General features: G+C 39.3%; 1 protein-coding gene across 2 annotated transcripts in view; it reads left to right on the plus strand.

The window, feature by feature from the left end:
• PI4KA (phosphatidylinositol 4-kinase alpha) overlaps positions 1-18,928 on the plus strand; it is a 58,920-nt gene that overhangs the window by 1,501 nt on the left and 38,491 nt on the right. The window contains exons 2-19 of one of the 2 annotated variants that reach the window (XM_069870683.1): positions 1,607-1,723; positions 2,975-3,068; positions 3,769-3,857; positions 4,359-4,431; positions 4,754-5,013; positions 5,684-5,750; positions 7,714-7,862; positions 8,435-8,500; positions 9,369-9,465; positions 9,851-10,042; positions 10,894-10,994; positions 11,709-11,838; positions 12,882-13,014; positions 13,640-13,735; positions 14,443-14,626; positions 15,378-15,481; positions 16,421-16,589; positions 18,201-18,251. In XM_069870683.1, coding sequence (XP_069726784.1) covers positions 1,607-1,723; positions 2,975-3,068; positions 3,769-3,857; positions 4,359-4,431; positions 4,754-5,013; positions 5,684-5,750; positions 7,714-7,862; positions 8,435-8,500; positions 9,369-9,465; positions 9,851-10,042; positions 10,894-10,994; positions 11,709-11,838; positions 12,882-13,014; positions 13,640-13,735; positions 14,443-14,626; positions 15,378-15,481; positions 16,421-16,589; positions 18,201-18,251 — 2,172 coding nt within the window. The remainder of the gene's footprint in view (positions 1-1,606; positions 1,724-2,974; positions 3,069-3,768; positions 3,858-4,358; positions 4,432-4,753; positions 5,014-5,683; positions 5,751-7,713; positions 7,863-8,434; positions 8,501-9,368; positions 9,466-9,850; positions 10,043-10,893; positions 10,995-11,708; positions 11,839-12,881; positions 13,015-13,639; positions 13,736-14,442; positions 14,627-15,377; positions 15,482-16,420; positions 16,590-18,200; positions 18,252-18,928) is intronic. The other variant, XM_069870684.1, reaches the window with a different exon arrangement.

An 18,928-nucleotide genomic window follows, 5' to 3' on the forward strand; every position in this document is an offset into this window, starting at 1 on the left:
TAACCCCCGCCCGCCACTGCCCACCAACAGACCCTAGTACCACACAGGCTTTGCTGGTGTGCCCAGAGGTGGGTGAGGAGTTTTGTAGGGAGGTGGTTGATTCACCTTCGCTGGAGGTGTTTAAAGCTCGGGTGGACGAGGTGCTAAGGGGCATGGTTTAGTGTTTGATAGGAATGATTGGACTTGATGATCCAGTGGGTCTCTTCCAACCTGGTGATTCTATGATTCTATGATATGGGGATGGGGGGGAGGCCACGCGTGGGATCCCTGGGATGGGGGATACTAAGTGTTCGTATCCAGCTGAAGATAGTCACTTCTGCTATCGCTGATATTAACCCGATGTGTGTTGTTTTCCAAAGTCCGTATTTCCTCTACAGTATTTTGTGTTGAGCAAGAGGATTATTTGTGTTGTGTTAAGGTTTTGTAATTATGAGTTCTGGCAGCTTAAGGACCACAATCTTAAATTCCACTGAGCGTCCAGCAAATTCTTCTAATTCTCTAGGGAAATAGCATCTTGGTTTAGAAATGTCAAGGGAAGGTGTTTAAAGAGTTATTTGAATGGGAAGTAACTTGGCATGCACATGTAGGTCATTCAGACACAGGTGTTCACTGTCACTGTCCTTTTTAGGTAATATTTATTAATTTCAGGGAGACTTATAGAAAGACAATGCCCTGTGTTTTCCCTGTCTAACAATTCCATCGGAAAACAGAGTATTTGGGAGGTTTGATAGGTTTAGATGTGTGTTTGCTGAGTGAATTAGTAGGCAAGTAGTGAGAAAGTAATCATTCTGGAAAGTTGATCTGTTACGTTAAAAGGATTTGAGTTAAAGTCACTCCAGCTAGGTAACAGTTTGTTGTTCAGTGCTGGATATGAAGGTGGCTTTGGTGCAGCTGTCGCCAAAGCTCCATCCACCCAGGTTTTGTTGACAGGAATTGAGTAAATATGATTTATGTGCCTGTCACATATTTGTTGCGTGTCCCAAATGCTCAGTGAATTAGTGGAAGGAAGACCTTGTTGTACCAGGGATGCAGGTGTGATTTCTGTGAATGGGATGCTTTGAAAATTTTCAGAAATTCTCTTGAGATGTGGCAAAAAACCAACCAATGAAACAGCTTGGTCCAATGTAGAAGAGAACCTTTAAGTTGACCCGTATTGTGGTAAAAATGTTTTGACATCTCTTTGAGATTTTTCTGTCTTTTTCTAGTACCTGTTACGTTCCTCTCTCCTTGCTTTAGATGGTTTCATATAGATTGATGGCAAAGGAGGGCGATATGGCACCTGTCTGTCTGGTAGAAGATGGGAAGGCTACTAAGCACAGCGGTTCTGAATGAGTCTGGAAAACCATAGCCTGTCAAGCTTGTTCCTCTGCTGTGGAAATGTTTGCAGTTGTGTCAGTGCCATCCAGGCCTGTTGCTTGGTGTGCCCTAGGGCATTGATGTGGCAGGAGACTATACCCCATAAAAGAAAAGCTGGGAGCTGTGTGAATCACTTCCCTGAGGTCTGCTGGTGGATTTTTGGAAGGGAGATTTAACACCTATACTGTTCCCATGGACTGTTTGACTTAGTGGTCTTGTTTCCCTGTCTTTTCTCTCCACTGCTTTTCAGGTACAAAAGCTGCTGTGTATGTGTCCAGTGGATTTCCATGGGATTTTCCAGTTAGATGAACGTCGCAGAGATGCTGTCATCGCATTAGGAATCTTTCTAATTGAATCTGACCTTCAGGTATTTTCCCACTTCGGCTAACTCTAATGTGAAAGATTTTGCATTAGTTCAAGTTTAGTTGTTAATAAATGAAAAGTTGGTGTTTACTCTTCATAAAACTAAATAAAAAGGTCAGAGACAACAGATGGATGCAGGCAGGAGAGCAGAAGGAAATGAGGACACTACTGACGTTACTCATAGCACTGCCATGGTCAAACTGCTGCCGTGGTTTTTTGCTCATCATAGCTTAAGGAGAGAAAGAAAAGGCTGCTCAGCCCCTGTGTGTCATTGCTTGTTCTTCTCCATGTGCTTCTAAATGATGGGTATGTTCCATTCCTTGGGTGGACGAGGTGCTAAGGGGCATGGTTTAGTGTTTGATAGGAATGGTTGGACTCGATGATCCGGTGGGTTTCTTCCAACCTGGTTATTCTATGATTCTATGATTCTAATACAGTCCCGAATGTTGGGTTTGCAATAGGTCTTTCCATGCCTGGCTCTAGCCAGGATGAAAAGACTGATGGTGCACGTAGGTTACAGTGATAGGAGCATCCCTTCTGTGCCATCAGCCTGTGGATGACAAGCTGCTTCTCTTCTTGCTAGCTCTAGGTGTGGTGGTGTTCCGTGCAGAGGAAAGGAGGGCTGTACCGAGTCTGAGGTCCAAAGTCATTAGGCCTCACTTTAAGATCTTTAATGTTGCTTGTTTTTCATCAGGCCTGGATTTCCTCCTGTTTGCTCTCTCTTGGCTATGATATAGCTTGCATGCACGTTACTAAACCTTGTCCTTTTTGTGAATTTTGTGCGAGTTTAACTAAGGCAGCGGAATGTAAGTTTTCTAGAGTTTCTATCATGTTCGTTAGCATGAGTTAATCCAGCCCTAAAAGAAGGGGAAGTGCTCTGCTTTGATTTGCAGGGGTGGAAGCTGCAGTGTTACACAGATTTGCTAAGTGCCTGCACGTGTGCTGCAACTATTTTGGGACCTTGCTGTAAACTAATAAATTGGAATCAGTTACTGTTCTGGAACTTGTTTCTCCAACTTCTACATAGAATGAACTGTTACCTAGAGAGAAAGGATGGGATTTATAGCACTCAATTGTTTTACTTTCATTTGCCTGTGTTGAAATCAATTTTACAATGTTCAGGAAGCCTGTGGGGTGATTACTGGAAGCAAGTTCTGTTTGTGATTAATGTAGTCTTTTCATATCTCTAAAATACCTTGAGATTATATGGTTCAGCTTTTCTTCTCTGTTTTAAATAGAGTATTTTCCTCTTTAGCACAAAGATAATGTGGTTCCTTACCTCCTCCGACTTCTGAAGGGTCTTCCCAAAGTCCAGTGGATAGAAGAAAGCAATGCTCGGAAAGGCAGAGGTGATGTTTGGGTCTTTTGATCATTCTCAATGCCAGCCAGGAAACAGAAATAATAGAAGTTAGTCAGGATGTGGTGTATGGGGAGGTGATGATGGGTCCTGCTGTGTTCTTAGCTCCTGGCTCAACAGCCTTTACTGTTGATTTTTCTTAGAGGCAAAGAGGAAGTTGAATACCTCCCAGCTTTTTTGCTTCACTGCTTTGTGATAAATTGCACTTTGCAAATAGTTCTATGCACAATGTATTTTGTTACTAAATTGGAGGAGATTATGTAGTAGTAAGAACAGGAGAGCGGAACCCAAGTTGTATACCCTACTTCTAGCATTGATGCTTAGTTGCCATTTAAACCACTTCACTCCTTGCTCCCTTAATATCTCTTAACATTAATGTAAGAATACTTTTTCACAAGAGATATTATAAAACTAATATGTTTTTTAATTGTTTGAAAGCCTGGAAAAGTTTTTAATTTTTCATATTATTCTTTCAGCATTTCCTGCTGAAATTCTGATGGTTAGAGCGTACTTTGAAATTTTATGTGGAATACTGTATTTTCCTATAGTCTGTCTTGGAACTTGACACGTGAATGACTTTTGTCTGCTTGCTTTATTATTAATAATATTATCATCATCATCACCATCTCTTTCTGTTTTGATTTTCTCATAACAATGCTCTACGGGCTTATTTTCTGTCCTTTACTTTGCAGGCTTGCTTCCAGTTGCAGAAAACTTCAGCTTCTGCTTGGTGACGTTGTTATCAGACGTTGCATACAGGGATGCGTCTCTCAGAGAGCAGGTAGGGTTGTAAGTTTGTGCTAACGTAGTGACCAGTTCTCCAGTGCTGCAGTACTGACAAATGCCTGGAGAAGAGGACACCACAGCTGCTTCCTTTCTTGCAAAAGGATTCATTGCTTTAACCCATGTACTGTTGTACATATTTTCTTTATGTTAATTTATAGTGAAGTACCTAGAAGATATTCTTAAAGCTGCTGTCACTTCTAGATGTCAAAGGGTGTTGCTGAACCCAGAATTTTAGAATTTAAGTTTTGATATGGAGATCAGTCCTGCTGCAGTTCTGTTCTGCTGGTACCTACCAGCTGGCTAGACTTTACGGAAGAGGTTCTGTAAGCTGAGTGAGGACAATATACTTTTTCAGTCACACGGCATTAAAAAAATGTTGTTTACAGAGATGCTTACATTAATATTTGCAGGTCTCATTTGTGGTAGTGATCCAGTATGAAATAATGATATCTCATTACCAAAAGATATTTTTGTATGTCTGTCTTGATTACTTCAGATTTTGGATGCAATTCTACAAGTAATGCAGTTCCTGTTGGGAATGTGCCAGACCCCACAAATGCACGATAAAGGTACTATTTTTATTGTTTCTATATTTGTAACTCCTGTCCTCTGAACACCTCTTGGGTTTTGTGCTTATCAGGATCACTGAAAAGTGAACAGCTGCTTCTTTCGACTTCCCTTAGCCTGTTTTTATTCTGCTTGTTCCTGACTGATAAATACGGAAGCTGAAGTGTATTGGTTTGTGATACTTTCATGGTTTTTCCTCTACTTGCAGAACTATCTTTGTGAAGCACATGAGGCTGAAACAGTTTTATGGAGTGGTAGCAAAGCTGTGAAGAGGAAGTTCTAAGTTACTATTAATATGCTTTTATATGTCTTTGTCTTTTCCAGAGTATTTATGCAAGTATGCAGTACCCTGCCTGATAGGAATTTCTCGAGCCTTTGGTCGCTACAGCAATTCGGAGGAAGCTCTCCTTTCAAAGCTTTTCCCCAAAATTCCCCCACATTCCCTGAGAGTTCCAGAAGAGCTTGAAGGAATTCGCCGCCGATCCTTTAATGATTTCAGATCAATTCTTCCCAGTTCTCTACTCACTGTTTGCCAAGAAGGAACACTAAAGAGAAAGGCTAGCAGCGTGTCTAGCATCTCACAGGTTTGTATGACTCACTCTGTTAGTACTTAGATGATTTTATGATCTTGGTGGAGTTAAGACAGCACTGGGACTTGATACGCAGGCAGTCTATTAACGAATTGTTTGCCTGGGTACAGCAATCTTTATTTTGGTTCTGCAGCTGGGTTTCAAAATAATTTTGTCATTTCTGAGCTACAGAATAATCAGTGACAGTTAAACTATCAACTGCTGGTAAGTTTTCATGTGAAACAATTGGTAAATCCTCTTCCTTGTGTTATTCTCATGTAAAAGTGTTGTAATGTACGTCTTGAAAAATTGGGAAGCTGACACTTGATGGCTAAAGTTTTCAGAAATACTGAGGATACTCGAGCTCTCAGTGGTTTCACAGGAGCTTCGGGGATATGAATGGATTTAAATGCTAGATTTGAAACGATGGATTGTTGTTAGCATAGTTGCATTCAGTACAGCAGTCATCAGTCTGATCTCTTCCCTTTGGTCAAAAGCACTGAACTAGTTTTTTTTAAACTTCACATTTTTGGCTGGAATTGAGCTGTTGGGTGTGGCAATATGTAGTTCCTGTGAGTTTTGCCTGAAGCTGTCTTTCATTATAAAGGTTATGAACCATTCTCTGGAAGGTGTTTCAATTTTCTAGAAACATATTTTAAATTATGGCTTTTGTGTGATGTTTCAGGTTAGTCCTGAACGTGGAATTCCCCCTCCCAGCTCTCCTGGAGGATCTGCACTTCACTACTTTGAAGGTAAATTATATCATGCAGGAACAGTGTGTGATTTGGGGGTTTTGTTGCTATTTATAGAAAACGGAAGCTGCAAATTTTAACCACTTTCTCTGTCCTCTAGAATATTTATACCGATTCTCTGGCACATGCCTGCTAGAATTCTGAAAAATTCAGGGGTATAAAAACATCAGGACGTTATCATTAACTCCTGTAGTTTCCAGGCTGAGTTGTTTCTGGCAGGCTTCTGAGACATGATTTCCTTAGGGCTTGGCTGTGCCTAGTGCTGAAGAGTTTAATTCAACTAGGCCAGAAATGTTTCTGGAGATTAGGCGGAGTCACTTTGAGAAACAAGCATTCATATTGTGCTTCCCTAGACAACTGAAATGTTGGACTAGGATCTGGAATTTTGAGACCTTTGTGGCACGTTGTGTAAATCTAAACCAACTGCTCCCTTTGAAGTAAACATGATGTGGGTCATGGTGTGAGACCTGGTGATTTGCTGGAGTGAGAAGTAATAAAGGTGATGCTGAAGTGAAGTGCTCAGTAATGTGTATTAATTCCTGCATCATAAAAGGCAGAAAATTGGGAACATTTTCATGAATTAATATTCAAACTGTTAACTGTTTAGTTTTGGTAGAGTTTTAGTTGTGAGTTCTGTGCCAAAGCAGTGCTTCAAAATTAACTGCCTTTCATGAATCAAGTGGAGGACTAGCTCTGCACCTGAGGTCTTTTGGCCCCTTGAGGTTTTTAACAGTTTGGGCATTCTCTTTTTCTGGGTTGTTCTCCTTTCTGGAGCCCTGGCTGAAATTAATTTCTTTTATATTACTTTCCTTTTTCCTTCATCTTACTATTTGTAGAGACATTTGTTTTACTCAATCATCTCTTGGGGTTGCAGGGTAATTAAGATATCATTCTTAAATTGCCAAGTAGGAAGAGACCTGTGTGTCTTCTTTCTATCCTGTGGAACCAACCTATCCTTCAGTTTAATGGTCTTCATGTTTTGAATTTAAAAAAAGAAGGCTGCAAGGTAGTGAGAGACTAGTAGTGGAAGAATAATAATCTTGATTAAAACTGTAGTTGGATAATGGACAACTTCTGTTAAAATCTTAGTATCGCTTTAATTGTGTCTTTAGCAGATTTATTATTCTAATCAGGATTTTATTTTCAATACTAATTTCTACCAGATTTCAGATACAGGCAGCTCTTGTTTTATTTTAGATAATATAATTCGTGATAGTATTACTTTCTGAAGACAATGAGTAATGACCTTGTTTTTATTCTGGCCAAGGCTGATGGTTTAGAAAAAAGGACGGAAAACATTTTTTTTTGTTGTTGTCAATAAATAGTGTTGCTTGAAAGCCTATTATTCACAAGTACATTACTTCATCACAGGCAGCTGAGTACTTCAGAAAGGCAGAAATGTCATTTCTAATGTGGAAACAGTGCCAAAAGCAGTATGCTTAGCAAGTTGATTGCTCAGCAGAGTACTTGAATCTGAAAAATAATTTGATTTCTCTTTGCCTTCAAATTGCAGTAGTGAATTGGTGCATTTTTTAAGATAAAAGCTGTGCCACGTGCTTGTTTTATCTAATATAGGGGAAAACCTTGCCAAGACAGTTTTGACTTAACTTGTTCTTTGCTACTTTGTGCTTTTGAATGAAGTGGCATTTGCAGATGTTTTCAGGTGAACATACTTCAGTAGTATGGGAAGGCTTCTTGTCAGCAGTGTCTCTGACATGGACATAAGTCAGTGAAATCAATTCTTCTATTGTGATTGTAAACTTCTAACGAATAAATAGATTCTTTTCATCATAGTTTTCTGTCTTGATTTATGAGTAGATTCGCTGAAACGCACCTTTTGGTAGCCTACAAGTTAAAAACTGTACCTGTGTTGGACATAACTTTGTAGTAGTGACTAAAAGTTATTATTAAAGAAATTTTATATATTCTCTCTTTCCCCAAACTTATTTTTTTTTCTGATCAGGCTCATATCTTCCTGATGGGAGTGCAGTGGATCCTGATTATTACTTTTCCACAATCAGCTCCAGCTTTTCAGTTTCTCCTCTCTTCAATGGTATTAACAATAAAGAGTTCAACATCCCACTGGAAATGCTCCGTCAGCTCTTGAACATGGTATGTGATGGGTTCTTATGAAGGCTGCTGTGAGATTGCGTGCAACAGATAGATGCAGTTTAACCTTTTGGAATTGTTAATAATGAGATGCTGTTTGTCTCAAGCTTTGTATAATGTTATTTTTGTGACATTGAATGTCATGCTACACTAGTATTCCTAAAAAGTTCTCATTTGAACTGTGAAGAACTTGGAAAATCAGTTGTCAGCTTTTTTCTGTTTGAGTCTAGCACAGCACTTGATTTGAGGTAACTTCATACTGCAATTTGCTAAAATAGAAGATAGGTTTTTTTTGCTGTGAGAATGAGACCCTTTCTAGAAGGGTTCACTTCCTGGGAATTCAGTCAAGTGACAGAAAATACTGGCTCTGTCTGCACCAGTCATTTTGGAGCAGCTCATACCAGCTCGAATACATTTATTCTTGCTGCAGCCAGAAATTCTTGTAGCCTTAATTTCATCTGACATTTTGCAGTTAAATGACGTGTGTTTTCCTTGCACATGCAAAATTATGTTGTCTCCTATCTAGTGTCATCAACAGGAAACATCCATTTTTTATTTTATTCTTTCCTCTGTAGGTAAAACAGATTGTTGGGGATTCTCTGCTGAAGAGCTTGGATGCAGTTGTAGCTGAAGTTGCAGAAGTATGTTATTGAATTCCTTTTCTAATGACTTGAATACTTTTGGTTTTGGCCTTAATACTTCTAAAATTGGTCTTTTACCTATGCAAGATATGCCTTCTGTTTGCAAAATGATATCATTTCTTGTTAGAACTGTTGTTTCAGTGGTTTGGATCTAGCTTTAGACTGCCTGAAAATATGGGGGTGGAGGACAAAAGAATGTTTTTCACTAGCATAGAAAGGAAAGAGGTCTCAATTTCATATTACAGTAGTATTGTCCTTTTTTCTGTAAATAAAATGTGTTATTTTTTTTCTTTTTCTGGCTTGGAAATCACTGCTACTCTTTGAGGTTCCATTTCTGCAAATTTAGTAGCATTGTGGACCTTTACTTTTAGAGGTCACATGCTCATTTCTGTAGGTCTGTGAGTTCTTGTTTCCTGCTTCCCTGGGATTTTTGTGGAATTATCTCCTCAGGGATGTAGAGCTGTGTTGGAAAAGCGTGTGTTCAGTCGTGTGGGAAAAAGACTTTGTTCTCTCCAACTTCCCTTTAAGTACTGCAGTATTGGAAATGTAGGTCTGAGTGCAAGCAGCCTCAGTTTCTTTTTGCTATCTCATTATAGGTTTGAACACTTTCTCTTTAACAACACCGTTGGAGAGAACACGTTTGTGCCCTTCAAACTGAAGGAGTGACTGAATCACATTTTATACATTGAATGGCTGGACTTTTGATAAAATTAAGAGGGGGCGGGAAAGCTATGAGATTGCTTCTGCTTTTCAGTGCTGGTTTACGTTGTGGAGGAAAACAGTTGTGTGGCTGGAATAAGACTTATTTATCCGTACAATGGAAAATACTTAATTTTGAATCTAACAGGTTGCTTCTTTTCTCTTTCAGACGGGTGCTAGTACAGATCTCTATTATAAAACATTCAGTGACCCTCTTTATCTTGCTCAGTTTAAAATGCTGAGAGATACGTTATACTACATGAAAGGTACAGTATTGCTATTTCTTTCAATTTATCCTTCATTATTTTTAGAATCCAAAGAGTTGTCTACTTTGTGTTGAGTGCTTGAACACAGGTTTGCATTTTCTGGGAACATCATATATGCTGTAAAATTTGTGTTTTGAAATGTTTCCGTATAGAAAAGTTGCTATGGAAACAGGAAAAAATATTTTGAGCACCAGTGGAAGTATTAATAGATGCCCTTTCAATTGTTTGCTTGCTGGTAGACTTGCTATGAAATTTATATTTTAGGTAAGGATAAAGTTAATGAAATTTCATTTATAACATAGCAATGGATTTTATATATGGTGTCATTCTGACATGTGAACTCTCATCCTTGTAGTATTAATACTATTTCCTTTTATTTCTTTAGACCTTCCCAACTCATTTGTGAAGGAAATCCATGATTTTGTGCTAGAGCAATTCAATAGCAGTCAGTCGGAACTTCAGAAAATCCTTCATGATGTGGATCGGCTGCACAATGAGCTGAGTCCTTTAAAACTGCGCTGTCAGGCTAATGCTGCCTGTGTGGATCTCATGGTGTGGGCTGTGAAGGATGAGCAAGGTAGAAAACACTCTTTGGTACCTGTAATATCTCTCTCTATTTTTTTTTCCTTTTTTAAAGTTGTAGAAATACTTAAAAGGTTTTTGAGATGAAGTTTTAAGCAATGTGATCCAGTGGAGGTTGTGCTTGCTGACGGCAGGGAGAGTAGAACTAAATGATCTTTAAGGTCCCTCCTAACCCTTTTATTATTCTAGGAGAGTAGATGACGCTCAGAGAAATATACAATTTCTATTTAGTACTTCTTGTTATTAGAATACAAGAATAAAACTTCCATCAAAAAGTGTTCAAATTAATTGGCTGGGTAGTCGGGCATCTCTTCAGAGAAATGGAAACAAAACATCCTACTGGCTTATCTACAAGAGATGGTGTAATTGCTGCATTACATGCAGCTGCTTATTTTCTAGTTTATTTTATGTTTTCAATTGTTGCTTTTAGTGTCTTAACTGCTTCTCAGTCGTTCTTCTAAAGAAAATGGCTTTTCTTCATCACTAACAGGAAGCTCTTACTCACTTTTTCTCAATTTTCTTTCTTGTATAATTCTTACACATCCTCTAAATGCATACAGGATTTTTTCCTTTGGACCTTGCAATACTTAATTTCTGTCAAATATATGAAGTGTGCTTAAAATCACCTTTGGAGTCGTAGTGTTTGAGAGACCTGTTTGGTGCAGATACTAAGTTTCCAGAAGTGTTTTCACAGAAGCAGCACTGAATCTCTTTGAGGAATTGTAGTATGAGTGGAGTTAAGCTGATAAACTTTGTGTTGTTTTAGAAATTCCAGTGAGCATTGGGTTGTGTGTGGCCTGATGAGTCCGATAATCATGAATTTTTTTGTTGGGTTTTTCATTTAAGGTGCAGAAAACCTGTGCATAAAGTTGTCAGAGAAGCTGCAGTCGAAAACCTCAAGCAAAGTCATCATTGCTCATTTGCCACTGCTTATCTGCTGTTTGCAGGTCTGTCTTAACAGCATTTGATATTACTATATCTGTGAGTGAGAGCTGGGAGGTTTTACAGGCTGCTAGAATAACACTGTCTATTATTTGTATTGCTTTCCATCAATGTGTTCTACACTTAGGATTTTAGAAGTCTGGTATGGAAGCTAGAACTGCAGTAGAGTAGTGCTTTCAAAATTTTCTTAGCTCATATTCTAAAAAATAATGTTTATGAGGTTTTTTTAAAACAGGTATTTTATTTCTGGAATATGTAGCTGCTTAGTCCATTACGTAAGCACTTAAAATACTAGGACTGGCAGCTCAGTGAGTTTTAAGACTAAGACTTGGTTGTTCTAGTTTTTATATCTTCTTATTGGACGCTTAATTCATAGTCTTACAAATGCAGTGCTTTCCACTGCATAAACAGTAAATTATCAGGATTTTCTAAATGTTGGGACTTGTCCAATAACTTTATTTTTGAGATTGCATGTGATTTCATGTAAAACCTGTGAATGCACCCAGGAAGAGAGCAGCAAGGCTTGACTGGCATGGTGCACTCTAGGATAACTCGACTTGAACTGTCTGAATTCTCTGCAAAAAATTGACTCCCTCAGAACTATGTGTAGTTTGGGGTATTTTTTGTGTTAAGCTGAAGTTGAAAGCTTACAGTTGAAATATTACTTGTGCTGCGATATTCTAAAGTTACACTGCTATTTTTTTTTTCTCTCTTTTTAGGGACTCGGTCGTTTGTGTGAGAGGTTCCCTGTTGTGGTTCAATCTGTCAATCTATCCTTGAGAGACTTCCTTGTGGTACCTTCCCCAGTGCTTGTGAAACTTTATAAGTATCATACCCAGTATCACACAGGTAAAGGAAAAAAAGGCTGTGCTAGTGATTGTTTCCAGCTTGTATAGCTTTTTGATGCTTTTGGGTACTTGGTGGCGATAGGGGCTGTAGGGGGAAGTGGACATGCATTTGTGATTTTTTTGGAGGTGGAGAGGAAGAATGCAGATCAGCTTCTGGTGGAAGTGTATCTAAGGGTAAGCAGTGTATGTAGAACTACATTTTATCCTGGCAGCAACGTTGCTGTGCTTGTTCTGCTGAAACCAAGGCAGTCTGATCTTGCTTACTTTTGTCCCAAGTGAGATCACCAGCTGCTGAGGTGTGATGCTGCAGTATTGAAGGTTGTATTGTGTGTCAACCTCCTGCATTCAATTTGGAGCAGGTTTTTAGGGCTTTGCCTGCACAGGCCTTCAAAAACCTTCAAAGACAGATTTTCCAACGTGATCCAATACATGATTACGCTTACAATGATGGTGGCAGGTGGGAAACGCACACCCTGCTGGAACCTCCCTTGTTTCAAGTTATGGCTCTTGTATCTCATTCTCCCATGAAACCTGCTTCTGACTTCCTGGTAGCCCTCTTTATGCCTTCGAGCGCAGCCGTTAGGTCTGTCCAAAGCCGCATCGTCTCCCAGAAGAGCAAGGCCATGTTCCTCAGGCTCTGTACAGGTCCTGTGCTCCAGTTTCGTGAATGTCTTGATGGCAAACTTGCATTTTTTTTGTTGTTGTTTTTAAATTGTATTATCAAGTTATGATTTCCCAAAAGAAAATGTTCTCTTTCAATCAGTTGCTAATGCAAAAGCAGTTCTGCAGTGCTAAAGTAGGACATGTAGAATGAGACCTGAAGGGGACTAAATTTAGGGATAAGTGTTTAGGAATAGTCAAATGCTGTAATATCTTGCATAGCTAGTAACAACACATGCACTTCCAAAGTTCTTTAGCTCAACCCTGAGCTGTGAAATAGGCTGTTTTCCACTTGCTCACCAGATACTGCTCTGCCTGTTTGCTGTCATTGTGGGGAAAAAAGGTATTTCAGGTGGTGTTGATTTCTGTACTCTGTGTTCTTAGTAGGTGGTAATGACATCAAGATTAGTGTAACCAACGAGCATTCGGAGTCCACTTTAAATGTAATGCCTGGCAAGAAAAGTCAACCGTCCATGTATGAGCAGCTGCGTGACATTGCCATAGACAGCATCTGCAGGTAAGAGACTTGTGGTGTGTTGGAACATGAGTTCTGTTTCCCCTAGCAGAGAAATATTGTTCGTGTTCAGAAGGTGCTGCTATACAGGCATTTTGCCTTTATTGATTGTGACTCTTTTTTCCTTCAGATACCTTTTGGTTCTGTTTCTGTCCAATACTTCGGTCTCGTTTGTTTTGCTTCCCATGTATGTAATTCATGTTTGTCACCACTTTGGTACTCAGCAGGATTTTCAGCTTCTGCTGTCGTGTTGGGTGAGCCACCTACAGCAGAAGGATTGTCACACACTCGAATGTGGGCAGCGTAATGATTGTTCTTCCCTTCTAGATAGCTACCGAGGGCTGGAGGAGAGACAAACGGTTGACCACTAGAGACAAGGGATTCTGAACTTACCTTTTTGCCTATCATTGTCTTTATTGTTGCTGGAGAAAGCAGTAGTAGGAGCTCTGTTCATTTTTCAAAATACATGTGCAATGTTCCTATGCAATCAGATCTTATATTTTGGTGTGAACTTTTTTCCATTGTACCTGGTGTGCATTTACAGTAGTAAAAAATGAAATGTTTAATTCATACTTTTTTTTTCCTCCTCTGGGTGTTCTAGCAAATCTTCTGTTCATTGTTATTCCAGGTGCTTGAAAGCTGGAATGACTATAGACTCGGTGGTTGTTGAGGCCTTTCTTTCCAGTTTATCTAACCGTCTGTACATCTCTCAAGAGAGTGATAAGTAAGTTGTCATCAGACTGGTTTTTCTTTTGCTCGGTGAACCTGAAGCTTAGTCTAAGATGTAAGTCTGGACAGAATTATTTTAGAGCTCGGTGTCTCTGAGATTAGTGAGCTTATATATAGTGTCAAGATCTATCCATGCAAATCTTTGCAGAGCTGAGCTCTTGTTTTTACTTTAAGAGGTATGGATTCAGTTTATCTGATTGAATGAGCAAATCTTTTGGTATTAGCCAATGTTGAGTCCTAGATTGAGTGTTACGTTCTTTGCTGTTTCCTTCAACTGTCTTTATGGCTTGACACAGCATGCCACCTGCAGCATTTGCCTTGCTTCACTTCTAAGACGGTTGCCAGCCAAGAAAGCTCCAAGGGGAGGCCCTATAGTAGCTGGTCTGGCTGTTGTGTCCTAATGTTTTGCAGATCACTTACCTCTTTTCACTGTTATTTCTGGAATAGTTTGTTCGTGGATTAGCCTGGGTTTCTTGGATAGTGCTTTTGTGGAGGCAACTTGTGCAAGTCTATCTCTAATGTTAATGTTGGGAGTAGAGTGTTATATAGAGTGGCAATATTAAAGCTGTTTGTGATGTTTAAATATTAATATATGAACTGTTCTTACATGAAATGTAACCATAGTTGGAGGTCTTTAACTGTTGAACAGTTACATGTATGATTTTGGGTTTCTTTGTGTTTTTTTTTTTTCTTTTGTAACAGGGAAGCCCATTTGATTCCTGACCACACAATTCGTGCTCTAGGGCATATTGCAGTGGCACTGAGGGACACCCCAAAAATGATGGAACCCATCCTACAGATCTTGCAGCAGAAGTTTTGCCAGCCACCTTCTCACCTTGATGTACTCATCATTGATCAGCTAGGCTGCTTGGTCATCACTGGAAATGTAAGGAAAGAACTGGACAAGAGAGTGCCGGTTCATGATCCCTTTCCTTTAACTAAAGGAAATATGTTTTAGAAACTGCATTTGCAGAAGTTTTGAGTTTTTTCTTTCATCGCTCTTATAGGTTTTACAATCCTCATGCCTCTGTGACATCAGAAAAACAGAGCTGATTAATCAAGTTTTAGATGCCGTCCCTCTAAGGAAGATTAACCCCCCCAGAAAATAATAAATCTTTTTTAAAAAAACTTTAAAAAAATCCAAACTCAATCCTTTCAAAAGTTACTTATAAGTTTATAAACTTGACCTATGTCCCAAATAGGTGCACAGTGTCTTTTTCAGTATGTTTCCATACTGGTAATTAACTTTCCAAGTCTTGTAGGTCTCTACATTGGAAAGTATAGATTATCTTCTTCAGTCATACAGGGATTAACGGACTTAACTTTTCTGAATGTGTTTTGTGCCTCTGAGCGAGCAATTAATTGCCAGAAATCGGAAGCCTGAAAAAAAAGTTTTCTATCAGGAAGGCGGAATTAAAGAACTTAATAAATTGTGCAAAATTTGAGCTATTGAAAATGCTAGTGAAAACATTTCCGCTGTGTACTTTATGGAAGCTGAAACCATTGCTCAGGCTGTGACTAGATACCTGTCTGAAGAGCTTTCTAACACTTAGTTTATTTTACAGAGAGATTGCGTTCAGTAAGCTCTGCTTGGTGATTTATTGTGTTTTTCTTTTCTTTTTTTTTTTTTTTTTAAGCAATACATTTACCAGGAGGTGTGGAATCTGTTTCAGCAAATCAGCGTCAAAGCAAGCTCAGTTGTTTACTCTGCCACGAAAGACTACAAGGAACGTGGATACAGGTAACACTTAGCTGTGTCCCTTAAATGTATGAATACCGTATCAAGTATCATTTATACTACATCAGGGATTTTCACTTTTCCCAGTATAAGCTTTATAATGAGTTTATAAACAGTACTTCTTTTTTTCTTGGATGTTGAAGAGTGATATAAGCAATATATTAATTTAAAAATATTAGCACTTCATATTGTAAAGATGCCTGAACATGTTTTTCACTACAGGTAGTATTGATTTTTTTTCCCTCTGTAAGGAGTGATAATTTGTAAATGATAATTGACATTGATGACTTATATTATTTGTTTCTAGAGTAATTAATCTCTCAGCCTAGAAAAGCTAATGAAGTTCCAATGAGTTTTGTGTGTGGTTGGCTTTTGTTTTTTTGTTAAATGTGGTCCCAGTACTTCTTAGGGATTAAATGCAAACCATTAACAATTAGATTATTGGTATGCATTTTAGTCCATGTTACAATTAAAGATATTAGTGACTTTGATAGTTGTGGTAGGCTGGATGGCTTTCAGTGTAGCTTGTGAAGTAACCAAGAGGACTATTCCCATCAATGTTTTAACGTACTGTCTGACCCAATGCTATCTCAGCTTTAACTTAAACTGATACGAGTTCTGTTTCTTCTTCTCTAGCGCTTTCCCAATCCCTTTGCTGCTTTCTTGCTGTAGCCACATCTGCTACAGGAAAGTAGTTTCCTTTTGGTTATGGCAGCATCATAAATGAAAGTTTACAGGAAGTTTTTCGCTTAAATACTGATTGTATTTCTGTTATCAGCAGAGTGTTGTGCTGCTATTCATAAAAAACAAAACCAACCACCCTCAAAACAACTGAATGAAAAAGTGTCCGCAGTCTTATTACAAGAGTTACTTTTGGCATTGTGAATGAAGTGCTGAACATACAAACTCTGAGGAATTGCTTGTTCATAACTATTTTTTCAGACACTGCTCTTTAGCCGTCATTAATGCCCTCGCCAACATTGCTGCTAACATTCAAGGAGAACAGCTTGTGGATGAGCTACTGATGAACTTGCTGGAGCTGTTTGTTCAGCTTGGGCTAGAAGGAAAGAGAGCGAGTGAGAGAGCAAGTGAGAAAGGGCCAGCACTCAAGGTAAGACAGTCACTGTTTTTTCATGCAGCTGTGCATTTGTATGAATGTGCCATACTAAACAGTCTTCCATATGTTTTTTGAACCAAGTCCATACCTTAACACACACAGTAAAAAACATGCTTCCTTAAACCTAAGAATGTGTTTGCTTTGAACACTGACTGTATTTAACCAGGGATGCCAACTCTTAAAAGCAAACTTTGACATGTCCGGAATCTGCTTTTTGTGAAGACTGCGGTGAAAATATATCTCTCTCTGTGGGTTTCTTTGATTCTTTTAACCACAGATGAGCAAGTTGAAATGATGAAAACCAGATTATAAACATTGCTCTAAAATGACACTTATGAATTAGATTCCACCCTCCTCTTTTCAGGGATATTTTTCCACTGTTTCAGTTTTGAAACCACTATGGGAGACAAACTGCTGTGCTGACTTATAGCTGCTGCAAGTGGAAAAGTATGGAATTCATTGAACGTGGGTCTGAGCTAGGAGGCAGTGTTTCTTTATTATGAAAGCACTGACAGTTTGGCTACAACACTGGCTGGAGCACCTCCCATATGGGCACAGGCTGGGAGAGTTGCAGTTGTTCAGCCTGGAGAAGAAAAAGCTCCAAGGAGACCTTATAGTGACATTTCAGTACCTGAAGGGGGCCTACAAGAAAGCTGGAGAGGGCCTTCTTACAAAGGCATGTAGTGATAGGACTAGGGGGAACAGCTATAAATTGGAGAGGGGCAAATTTAGACTAGACATGAGGGGGAAATTCTTCACAATGAGGGTGGTGAGACACCGGTTGCCCAGGGAAGTCACGACTGCCCCATCCCTGGAAGTATTCAAGGTCAGGTTGGACGAGGCCTTTGGCAGCCTGGTTCACTGGGAGGTGTCCCTGCCCACGGCACGGAGATAGATTTAGATGATCTTTAAGGCCCTTTCCAACTCAAGCCATTCTATGAGGAAAAACTTTCCTGTGAGGGTGGTGGAGCACTAGAACAGGCTGCCCCAGGAGGGTGGGGAGTCTCCTTCTCTGGAGATATTCAAAACCTGGTCCTGTGCAACCTGCTGTAGGTGAACCTGCTTTAGCAGAGAGGTTGAATTGAATGAGTTCCAGAGGTCCTTTCTAACCCCAACCAGACTGGGATTCGGTGAATATCTCCTGAGTGTGCCCAAGGATGGAAGTCATTGCATCTTCATCTTCGATGCCTTATGTTATCACAATTGGGCCGATATTCCATTTTGGTAACAAAAATGCTAGTAGAAAAGTGGGTTTTCTGCAGTTCTGTCTGTTGGTATCGTGTGCTGGGTTCTAGCTATCTCAGTTAGCTTGTGTGTCTACTCTGACTCTGCAGCACAGACGAGTACGAGGTGGCCAAAAGAGTGCTCCAAAATCCACAGGAACTGGGCACACCAGGAGTCTGTCAATAACACTTTTCAGGTAGATTTTGGAGCACTCTCTTGGCCACCTCGTGCTCATCTGTGTGCAAGACAGCAGAGTTGTAGTTGGCAATGTGTGTTTTTATTTGCATAGATGCTAGGAGTGTTTGCTTGAAATATTTTATTTAGCAAGTGTTTTTGAAATGCTTTTGTATGTGGTTTGACAACTTCCTTTTTCTTTTCCAGGCTTCCAGTAGTGCAGGAAATCTGGGTGTGCTCATTCCTGTTATTGCTGTGGTGAGTATCCAATAAGTGCAAACAAGATTATTTTTCTCACATAGATCAGATATCAGTGCTGTTTCATGGTCAAATGGTTTAACAGCTAGTGCAGAAGTACCCATCCAAGAGAAACATAGCTGTATTGTAAAATAACATTTCTTGCCATAATAGGAGGAGAAATGTTTGTTTAATGACACATCTCAGAATGATTGCTCTTCTGTAATTGGGAGTTAAATTGTTGCTAATCCTGAATCCAAGAGATTCATGAGCTAAGCAATACCACAAGGGATGTTTCTTTGAGTAATGTTTGGCGTGCAGTGTAATAAGCTGCATATATCTGTGGCCTGAGGGGGAAAGTGAAACCCAAAAGTGAATAGAAACAGAGTTAAAAATAAGTCAGAGTTTGACAGCATAGTGAATTTTGCTTCTTAAAATGGAAAAAAAATTCATTGAAAAAGAAGGGAGGAAGGTGAGGAAATGCCCTCTGTCTTCTAGAACTGGAATTGACTGTCATACTAGAAGCATTTTGGGAAATGTGCAAGGACACTGGTATCTATTTCAGCCACATTTATTTTGATGTATATCTGGGTTTGGTCTCAGATGACAACTTTTTTGGGGGAGAAGGGAGGAGGAGGGTGGGATGAAAGGAACATATTTTAGCAAGGTGTAACTAAACTCCTAATTCAGGCCAAAAT

This window comes from Phaenicophaeus curvirostris, chromosome 17 (assembly GCF_032191515.1).
Source record: "Phaenicophaeus curvirostris isolate KB17595 chromosome 17, BPBGC_Pcur_1.0, whole genome shotgun sequence".
NCBI lineage: Eukaryota > Metazoa > Chordata > Aves > Cuculiformes > Cuculidae > Phaenicophaeus > Phaenicophaeus curvirostris.